At 53.8% G+C, this 10,848-nt stretch overlaps 1 protein-coding gene across 1 annotated transcript in view; it reads right to left on the bottom strand.

Moving 5' to 3' along the window:
- Positions 1 to 167, bottom strand: part of Gfpt2 (glutamine-fructose-6-phosphate transaminase 2) — a 42,302-nt gene extending 42,135 nt beyond the window's left edge. The window contains exon 1 of the mRNA XM_005376003.2: positions 7 to 167. Coding sequence (XP_005376060.2) covers positions 7 to 163 — 157 coding nt within the window. The 5' untranslated portion in view covers positions 164 to 167. The remainder of the gene's footprint in view (positions 1 to 6) is intronic.
- Between the last annotated feature and the right edge of the window lie 10,681 nt (positions 168 to 10,848).

The following is a 10,848-nucleotide window of genomic DNA, read 5'->3' as shown; positions in this document are numbered from 1 at the left end:
ACTCACCGCACATCCTGGCTCCGGTCGGGTCGGTCTGCTCCGATCCTCCGTGGGCTTCGCGCTTGCAGGCTGGAGCTCCGCGGCAGCTTCGGGCTCTTATAGCCGCGAGCGCGGGGTCGGGGCGGGGCAGGGGCGGGGCCTGCGCCCGCCCGCCCGCTCCCATTGGAGCCCGGTTGTCGTGACAACGGCGGCGGGGGCCCGAGTCTACTCTGCGGGTGAGGGGCGGCTCCCCAGTCCGGACAGCACTGCGAGGGCTTCCGGCCCGGGACAGCGCTGGCCTGGCCCTCTCCCCAGGTCAGCCACTGCCTAGGTGTGAAGGGCGGGCAGGAGACTGACTGCTGCGTGCCTCTGTTTCCCCAACTGTAAAATGGGGATAGCAGTAGAACCCACTTCCGGGCCATGCTGAAGATTCACCCGATCTTTGTGAGGCACAGGGCCCAATGCAGGCACGAGATACCCGCACCCGAACACCCACCAACACCCACCATGGGCCCTGTTCTTCGTTCGCGCCCTTCCGTGCGCCAGGCTCTTCGCCGAGCACCACAGCGCGCACGCAGCAGACCGCTCTCCCCGGCCGCTCCCCGGGGAGAGGACTAGGGCTCGGCCGCGACAGAAGTCCGGGGCTCCTCGGAGACGGGGAAACGCCTTTCCCCAAACCCGAGAGCCGAACCCGGCTGTACTGACGGGCGGAGCTAGAGGCAGGGACCCGCAGCTTGGGGCAAGGGCTAGAGGCAGGGACTCCCAGCTTGGAGCAAGGGCCCGGCGTCCCGGGAAGCCGCCCCTGGGGAGCTACACCCCAGACCTGCTGCAGCAGAGCCGGGGCTCCCCGCCCCAGGAGGCCCGCAGCCCGACCTGACCCGCGGGAGTCACGGGGTGCTGGGTCCCCGCCTGGTTCCCGGCCGTCCCTCCTCCGCGCTCCAGCCCAGCGGTCTCCTGAGGCAGGTCACGAGAACTGGCCCAATATTTGCGTATGTGGAAGCCATCTGGTGTTTTCAGTTTTTTGTTTTTTGGTTTTTTTTTTTTTTTCCTTTCTTTCTTTTTCATTAAAAAAAAAAAAATCCTGAAATCTAAACAGATCCTTTCCAGTCCCGTTAGGAAAAGAAGCTCTTTTTGTCTTGCCCCGGGCATTTCCCCTGACATTTATCTTTTTCTAGCTTCACCAGGGCTCCTGGCTGTAGGGGAGGAGATGTTTGTTGTGTCCCTAGAACCGCTGAGGAACCCAGGCCCCGTGGCAGTGAAGGACAAGGCCTGACCCTGTAAGCCGCAGGGGACAGCAGCGAGGATTCCAGAGCCGCGGTGTTACCCCTTACCCTCCACTCTGCAAGGTCGCATCCAATCCTGCGCCTGCTCCCTGTCACCCACTTCAAGCCTGTCCTGTGCCACAGACTGGGAGGCCTTGATGAGTGAGGACAGACCCACATGTACCCTCCCACAGAGAGCTGGGCAGCTCCAGGTGGGCTCCAGGAAGGGGCTGGGGACAGTGCTAGGCCATGCCCAGGACTGCTTGGTGCAGGCCGAGCTAGATGGTCATAGAGATTAACAGACTGGGGAAGAGAGGCAGAAGTAGCATGCTTGTCTGAGCTCCACAGCTCAGCATGTTAATCGGGGTGCTCTGCCCCACGCTGGCCCCGACAACTAGAGCTGAGCTGAGAACAGCACGATTGCATAGGCCTTCAGCTCTACGGGGACAGGCAGAGTCCTGGGTCCTAGCAAGGCTCAGATCTGTCCTCCATTCTCCTTGGTGAGTCTCCATGGTGAGGAGTGGACAGGGATCCCGTGTCCCCCCTGCTTTGGGGACCAGCTCCTGAGAGTCCTCTGGGAGGCTGTGGCCCGGGCCTGACCACACAGCCTCTCGACCCATCTGACCACAGCGTGGTAGGGCCCGGCACTGGCCCACGCTGAGCGGTTGACAGCTGCTCAAGGACATGGGGAACAAGGCAGACGTGTGTAGCTGGTCCTCCCCTCTGGTGTGCTGAAGGTGGTGGAGCGTCGCCTGGGGCCCTAGGGCCTTCTTATCACCTTGGGGGATGGTGTAGGGAGAGGCTTTCTGAAGGAGTAGTTCAGAGCAAAGCAGGTCCCCTAGGATGGAAAAAGATACATTTCGGGGCAGTGTGTGGTTTAAACATGTCCTTGCAAAGGCATGTGTTGGAAATATAATCCCCGGTGCACGTTAAGAGGTGGGGCTTTGGGCTGGGGATATGGCTCAGGAGTCAGTAGTAGTGTTTGCCTAGCCTGTTTGAGGCCCTGGGCTCTAGCCCCAGCAGTGCCAAAGAAGGTAGGACTTTTGAGAGGCGATTAGGCCACACGGGCTCCATTATGAATGGGTCAGTGCTAATTATGGAAGAACTTGAGGCTGCAAGTTTGACCTCTTCCGTGGAGTGCCCCCACCGTGGGTGATGCAGTGACAAGGCCCTCGTCAGATGTGGTCCCTTGATCAAGGGCTTTCTAGCCTCCAGAAGCATAGTCCAAATAAACTTCTGTTGTTGATAAATTATCAGTCTGCAACATTCTATTACAGTAGCACAAAAGCTAAGATGGACTCAAATTCTCCCCTTTGCTTGAGGCACTCTGTCGTCACTTCTGTCATGTGCCACCAAGTAGAGTTCCGACTCCTTCAGCGTGCTGGAATGGGGAATGGAGGTCCAAGGGCACAGGTAGGCAGGCAGCTGGTGGCCTCAGCCTTAAGGACCACCAGCTGAAGACAGTTCCCTTTCCGGGCCTCTTCTTTGCCATGGACTTGTCCAGATGCAGCCCGCAAGGCTCCTGGAGTTCAGTGAGATTAAACAGTCTCCCCCAATTACAGCCAGGGCAGAGGGACTGGTCTGGATCAGGGAGCCAAAGTATGGCCCCTTTTGGGGAAGAGAGCATGTCAGACAGAGTGTAGATGTCCTTCCTTGCCTGGCCTTCTACCCAGGCTCTGGGGAGGGTGACCCCCCATAGCTGGAGCAAGAATTCCAAGGGCTACCCCTGGAGCAGGGCACTGAGTCTGCCCCCAGTGGGTTCCAAATGTCCAGTGCCCAGAATGACTTCCACGGCTGGCTCTAGCCCTGCTTTCCAGGAGTACCTTGACCCTGCTGGTCAGCAGGATGGCCATACACAGAACTGAAAATGGCAGCCACAGACAGGACTTCTTTGCCTACACCCCTGTTTCCCAGCTCTTTATTGTCAGAGGTGCGCTCATTGATCCGGCTTCTCCCAAACAACTCAGAGACCCAGAGATCTACTTCATCTCCCTCCCCTCCCCATTGCGCCCAGCAGAGAGCCCAGCCACATTCCCTGAGCTGTTCTGGTAGACATGGTGTGTGTCTGCCACCCCCCAGCACAGGCCCTGTTCAGCTTCTTTCCTTGGTGAAATCTCTGCTAGGGTCTAGGGAGGATTTCAGGGACCATGGTGTTTCGAGGTTGCCCTCTAACTGCAGCTACCAAATGGGAGCTCTGGCTGGACTTTCACCAGCCTTGCTGCCAAGAGTCCACTTGCTTCACTCTATCTGACTCTGCCTGGGCTGGGCTGCATAGCAGTCTCCTTATACCTCCTCCCTGTGCGGAAAGCCAGAGACCCAGTCCAACCCAGGGCTGTTCGAGCAGAGCAGAGGCCTCCAGGACATTAGCAGAGGGCCCAGGGAGCTGCAGGTGCAGGAACTGAGGCTTGCAGCTGAGGTCCTTGCTCTGGGTCCCAGGGTGTGGGGCAGTGTTACGGGGTTTTAGAGGGATCTGTCAGTGGTGGGCAGCGGGCAGGGCTCTGGCTGCTCAGGACAGATAGCCCCAGGTGTGGAGGCTTGGGTGGGTTGCTTAGGCTCAGGGTGGCTGACCCTCAGCCAGCTTCACGATGGAAGGGATAGGAGAGAAGGGCTTGGAGCCATGGTGGGGTTGGGGTCGGACGCCACATCCCCTACCCTTTACCTCTCCTTTGCATCTTGGAGGGAGTGGATGACGGGCAGGGTGGGTAGATTAGAGAGCATCTAAGGGGTTGGCCTGGGGTCTGGGTTTGAGGACAGCCAGAAACAAAGACTTGGGAAGGAAACTAAGGCAGGAACCCTTCCTAAGAGCAGGGTTCTGGAGCAGGGAGGAGGACTGACTTGGGACCAACCTGAAGCTCAGGTTCTGGCCACCAGATGGCTCTCCCACCCACTCCCGCCCTCACCCCAGAGCTGAGGGAGCGACCCCCTCGCTTGCTTAGCACAGCATGTGGCTGCCAAGTGGTGACCCCCACCTGGAGTTCTTGGGAGACACAGGCTTGTTTCACCTTTTTTCTCTGTTCTGACGGAATTTAGTTGAACTTGCACACATTTTTATGACCAAGGTTTTTTAAAAATGAGCTTAGTTATACATTTTGTAATTTTTTTCCTACAAAAGAAAAACATATTCATTTTAAGAAATGTAGAATTTTGAGGTAGAATTTTTAAAAGGGGTAACTACTGTTAACTTTCTATACCCCTCCAAATGTTCTTTGCATATATAGTCATTTAAGTGATATGGTCATACAGCACCAGTTTTGTAGCTGGAGTTTGACCTGCGGTTAGAAAGAATTCGTATCGTGCTGCAAAGCCTGAACCTTGTCCAGGAACCCAGAGCACCTGATACCCCTCTGGTGCCATTGCTCCCAGGAAAAACTGGGTCTTCACTCTGCTCCGCCAGGGTAGGGTGGGATCTGTGTGGGTCAAGCAGAAATCTGTGAAGCAGAAGTGAGCAGAGTGGCAGGTGTGTGCCAAGATGTGCAACCCCTGTGCGCTCTCTGGCCAAGACCAGCAAGCTGGTGCTATGGGCTGAATGCTGTGTCCTCCCCAAACTCATACACTGAAGTCCTAAGCCCCAAGGCAATAGGTAATTGAAGGTAGGATGGCCAGGTGGGAGGTAATCAAGACATGAGGGCCGGTATTAAGCGGTTTGCATTCTTACAAAAGAGATCCTGGAGCATTGTCTTGACCCGCCTACCATGTGAGGACCCATCTAGAAGGAACCGGGAATAGAGGTAAGTATAGCTAGATCCATATGCTCAGTTAATACGAGCTTTTCTTCAGCCTTTCAGTTCTGCTTTTTCCTTTTTGACTTCTGGTCAGCTTCCTTTGCCTGGTGGCCCCTGGCAGCTTTAGTCTTATACCCTATTGACTTGGCCAACTCCAACGGACAGGGTGCGTCCTCTCTTAAACGTTCCAGCAGGAGTCCTGGGATTTCTTTGGAAGGTGAAGGAATCCTACTGCATGTCACTGTACATGAGGCAATAGGGCTGGGACAGACCCACCATGGGGTGGGGGCAAGAGTGGACGTATTTAAGTGAAATCTGTTAGTGTGACCAAGGGCAGGAGTTTACCGAGGGAGAAAGGGACAGGCAAGGCCAGGAAGAAGAGAAGCGGCCCAGAAGCACCGAGAACCCAGGGCTGGGCTAGGAGATGGAGCACAGGAACCTAGAGTGGGGGACCCAGCCTGCCCATCCCCTCTGCTGTGGGGAGCTTAAGCTGAAATGACTAGAAAGACTTGCATTCTACAAAGACCTGGGCTGGTAGCCGGCTGGGTGTGCACAGGATGAGAGCAGAGGTGAGTTGGGGAGACAAACAGGGCTCCAGACCACTGGGCAGGGGACCCCGAGGGGGAGAGAAACATGGCCTAGCCTGGCATGCTCAGCTCTGAGGGCAATGGGGAAGCCATTGTGTGGCCTTCAGAACACAAGACGGACACAGGCCAGCGAGAGGGGAATGACTGTGGAATCTGAGGTACCGGGGGACACACCCCCTATCTTGCAGCAGAGGGGTCCACAGGTCATGGGATGTGAGTCTTCTGAAGCTCAGAAAGGGACATGTGCTAGAGACAGAGATCTGAGAAAGGGAACCTGGGTCTGCAGAGGTGGAGCGCAGAGGGTCAGGCGAGTGCGGAGGGAGCCTCACTGGGACCTGGCTGTGGGTTCGGGCCTGATCTTGTGGCCCTGAGACCCTGGGGGAGCCCCGTCATTGCCCAGAGGTTCAGTTTTGCCATCTGCAAAATGGGGCTGAATGACTCCAGCTGCTTGGCAGTTGTGAGGGTATGGATAAGGAGGGCTCTGTAAAGGCAGGTGCTCGGAGGACAGCAGGGTAGCAGGCAGGTGGGCCGAAGGGAAGCTGGGGATTCTGAAGCCGCAGCTTGGGGAGGGCTTGGCCCTTGTGTGCAGAGCGAGCAGCTGCTGCTGATGCCCTGGACGAGCTGGCCCCTTTGGCCCCAACAGGACCTGGTGGGTGGGGCTGGAGCCCGGGGAAGGAAGCTCCCGGGGGTTCTGCTGCGGGGTCACTGCCAAGCACAGCTGGAGCACCAGCCTGCGGGCAGCACTCAGAACCTTCGCTATTTTCTACTAAAAACATGGCTAAGAGATAATTACACACTGCCCACAAGGATGGATGTCCGCCCATCCTCCCGTCACCCTGCCCCGCTGAACGGGACTTCTCGAGATTGCCGTCATCAAGAGGCAGAGAGGAAGCCACATACTGCATGTGTGCAGAGCGTGCATGCGTCAAACCGTGGCAGGGCTGCAGGACCCCGCGGCCTCCTGGGCCAGTGTGCCCACTGGGCAGTGAGAGCTGGGCTGAGCGGCGTGGAGCCTGGCTTAGACTTCCCTGGCCTGCTGGAGGCCTTCTAGGTAGACAGCAGTGGGTGTAGACCCCAGGGACCCTTCAGATGGGCTGGGCCATCAAGTCTGGAGCACACGCCGTTCCCCAAACCTACCCTTGGCCCCCAGCCCATCTTAGCTCAGCACCAAGGGGCCTGGTGTGGGTGGGGTGTGTGTGTGCATGTGTGAACCGGGAGGTCAGAGCATGGACATGGAGGACATCAAGGGCCATTCGCTGTGTGTGAGCTTGCTTCTCTAATGACAAGGGCAGTAAGAGCACAAGGACTCACTTCTCCTCACCAAAGCCTTTGCATTGCTGCAGCCTGCAGGGTGACCCTCCCTTGGCTGGCCTTTGTCACCTCCTCAGAGAAGCCTCTCTTGGTTGCCTCTATTGAAAGGGACACTTCAGGGCCCCATCTTTCTGACGTCCTCCACCTGCCCACTGCTGCTGGTGGTCCCTTCTCGTGCACCTGTTGCTTTGGGGGACCCAGTGGGGGGAGCAAGGCCTTAGGCAGCACTGAAGGAGGGCAACCCGGGAGTCCTGGCCTGACCCTGGGACCTGAAAGGACCTGAAGGGTAGACTGGGGCAGCCAGGTTCAGGTGAGGGCGCAGCCCTGACTGCCCCGCCTTGCTCCCCGTGATCACCTGCTGAGAAGAGGCAAAGCTTAGGTCGTGGTGGAGGCACTGCCCAGCAGCCTTCCTCCAGGGATGCACCAGTCCTTCTGCTGGTGGATACCCAGGCCCGGCTTCATGTCTGGGCTGCTCTCAAGCAGGGAACAGGGCTGCATAAAGCCTGCTGGGTCGGGCTTTGAATCTGCTCTGCTGCCAGTCGTGGTGTCAGGGTCCTCTAGCGGTTGGATACTGGAGATCACCTCTGCCTCCACCTCCCTGTTTGCTCTGGGCGCTGTGGGTGGATGGTGACTGCCCACACTGAGGCTCTTCTCCCGCTCAGTCTGCTAACTCACACACAGTCTCCCCGGGAACACGGCGCAGACACCCTAAAACCATGTTTACAGTCTCTCCACCACTCCTTCAGCCAGTGAAGCTGAGACATTTAAAGTGAATCGGATATTCTGGTTTCTCTTCAGATCAAATAAATCTTTTGCCTTTTATTTATTTATTTTTTTAGACTGGGAATTGAACTCAGGACCTTGCACTTGACAGGCAGGCACTGTGCCCCTAAGCTGTATCACTGGCCCAATCTGTCACTTTTTAAAGTGAATCAACCATTGTGTCAGCCCTTCCTGGACCTCAGTGGTCTCCTGTGTGAAATGGGAAGGGTACTCGCTAGTTCAAGGGATTGTGAGGACTAAACAGGACAGGGCCAGAGTATTTATGAAATTCAATCATGAGCGCAAATGTTTAAAAATGGATCTAGGCAAGAACACTTTTCTGATTATTATGAGTTAGCTGGGCGTGGTGGCACACGCCTGTAATCCCAGCACTCAGGAGGCTGAGACAGGAGGATCACTGTAAGTTTGAGACCAGCCTGAGATACAAAGTGAGCTCAAGGCCAGCCTGAACTGCATGGCGACACCCTGTCTCAAAAAAAAAAAAAAAAAAGGTTAAAATTGTTTTACTTGGAAATAAAATCAAAATCCTTCTAAACAAGCCCACAGTAGAAAAGGCTATTAGAAATTATGCAAGAACGTCCATATGAAGTGTATGGGATGCATGCAAGGGGGCATTTGGGGAAAGTTCATAGCCTTAGGAAATCTTTATTGAAATACAGAAGAAGAAAAACCCTTGAAGCTGAGCTTTCCCCCTCTGTTTTGCTCATTGATATACTCTAAGTGATAGAGCTGAGGAGCAGAAGAAACCAAGAGGATGGAACTCAGCAGCTCTCTGGTCCGGAGAGCAGGAGGACCGAACGCTCAGGACAGGCCTGACCAGTGATATGGCAAAGGACAAGTTTGCCCTGGGTTCAGCCCCATTACTGCAAAAAAGAAAGAAAGAAGTTTGTCATTCCCAGAGCTCTGAGACTTTTGAGAGTGAAGAGGGCCACTTTTATGACACTGAAACAATAAATGTGAATGAACTGCGGCCCCCAGGTCAGTCACAGGGCCATGCTATTCCCATGTCACCCCGGAGGAAGGCGGGGCAGGCATGTGCTGCATGTGTGGGAGTACCAGAAATGTACTGAAATGGACCCAGTCCTGGTAGCATGAGGCTCAAAATTCAAATGAAATTAGTTACTGAAAAATAAGTGAAGCTATGTTTTGTATTGGTTGAGATCCCTGAAAGATAAAAATGGCACCTCTAATGAGGTAGTTTGAATTTTCACAAAGGAACCTTGTGAAGGTGTGGACAGTCATAGGGAAATCACACGTAGTACTCTAATGACAATGTCAGAGGAACAAGATGGGCTAAGAGAATAGAGAATTTTCGGAACACTAGGACTGGAAAGGCTGTATGGAGGTTGTCTGATAGAAGCTGCCACCTTCGGGTGAGAAGGCGGTGACCCTGCAGGAAGGATCTTACCCTCCCCTTTTCCCCAGTGTTCTGCTATAAAACTTACATTGCTGGGCTCATATGGAATTCAGAGAAAAGGAGAACCTTCTAACATGGGCCATACAGATCAGGCTTCTGAAAGGGCCTATAGGGGAAAGCAAAAGATTCTCAAAACAGCTCATCTCTTTTTTCCCTCAGCATCTGGTTAGTTCAGGTAGAGCTTTGTTCCCACAGATGGACACAGCAATTACCAATGGCTACTGCAAGGCTTGGCTTTTCTTTAAGGGGTCAGATAGTAAATATCGAGGCTTGGGGCCATACTTTGTTGCCGTGCAGCCCTGGCTGCTCTCGCTGGAGGCAATACATAAATGAGTGAGGTGTGGCTGTGTCCCAGGGAAGCCTTATTTACCAAAACAGGTGATAAGCCGTGGTTTATAGGCCACGGTTTGCTAAACACAGAACTATATTATTATTACTATTGTGGGATCAATTTGGTTTCTCAGCAGTCAGTGGGTGTGGGCTGACTGGATCTCACATTTCAGCCCTGAACTCAAATACGTTGGTATGGAGAAGGACATTCTTTAGTTACTCTTTCAGTGTATTGCCTCAGGCCTGACCAAGTCATGATTGTTGGTTCTGGAGGAAGTCTAGCAAAAGCTTTGAAAGCCCCGGGGTCAACACTAAATGCTTTGCTGAGATATGCCCCAAGGAATGATAACATGATGGCTAAATCCAGTCTTATTTATTGTCCTTGCTAAATCGGTTGAGATCCTTCCATTTGCACTGCTGCTTCTTTTGTTCTTTCTGAATAAAAAGTTACTGAGAGGAGTAATCGGGGTTTCAGTCCTAGAGGCTGCTAGCCCCCTGATTCCAGAGTTTTGCCTCTCTTGTCTTTCTTTTTTCCTACTTTTCTATTCATCCGCAGGTACCCCTTTCTAGAGACCTGTCCACCCTGGACAGAAGTGGAATCTACTCCGGACTCATTGGAACCTGTCCTCCCCCAGTGTCACCTCATCCTCCCTGGGCTCCTGGCGATTGGGAATGCCAAGGTCATGTAACTCTTCTGGGCTCAGCCTCTCTCCTCTGAGATGATGCCCTACACCTCCCTGTTTGGCTATGGTAAGATGTCACGCTCTTGTCCTTCTGCAGGTCTGGGGGAGCACAGACTTGTACAGAATGATCATTGAAAGGGCTGGATGCAGGGGAAGCCAGTGCTGTTGCCCCTGGCAAACACAGGATGTCATAAAAAGAGATAAGGTGGAACAGGGAATCTTCCAAGCATAGGACACCTGAAAACATCCACACATTTGTACCGGATGCCCTGAGGACTTCGACCGCTGAGGCACTGGACGGAGAACCCTGACCACTGATGTTTGCTAGACCTTCTCACCTAATGTCCCTGGCCTTCTTTCAAGCCCTATAAAGAAGCCCGCCTCGCTTTCCCTACAGAGGGTCTTTTCGCCCTCTATCTATCTGCACCTAGGTATTAAACTGTATGCCTGGCAGCCTTCACAAAAAGCCTTTCAAGTGATCTCTGCCTCAAGCTATTTGTTTACAAAAAGCTTAAAATTCTTGAGCTTACTGAAGTCACTTTCAGATCTCTGTGTGTTTATTTATGTCAAAACATCTCTGTGTGAAGACTGGCTTCTTTATTAAAACTACTAGAGCAAAAGAACAGAAAAATTCATCTGTTATCTCCTGAGAGTAGAATTGTGTCAGTTCAAACAAGATTACACAAGTTAATGATCAAGAAACAAGTCTCAAAATAGAGAGAAGAAACAACTGTGTTAAAATCATCAAGCTGGGCGTGGTGGTGCACACCTGTA

The sequence above is a fragment of the Chinchilla lanigera genome, unplaced genomic scaffold (genome assembly GCF_000276665.1).
Source record: "Chinchilla lanigera isolate Chin_1 unplaced genomic scaffold, ChiLan1.0 scaffold00007, whole genome shotgun sequence".
In the NCBI taxonomy this organism is placed as follows: Eukaryota; Metazoa; Chordata; class Mammalia; order Rodentia; family Chinchillidae; genus Chinchilla; species Chinchilla lanigera.
This window is presented reverse-complemented; position numbering and strand designations above follow the sequence as displayed.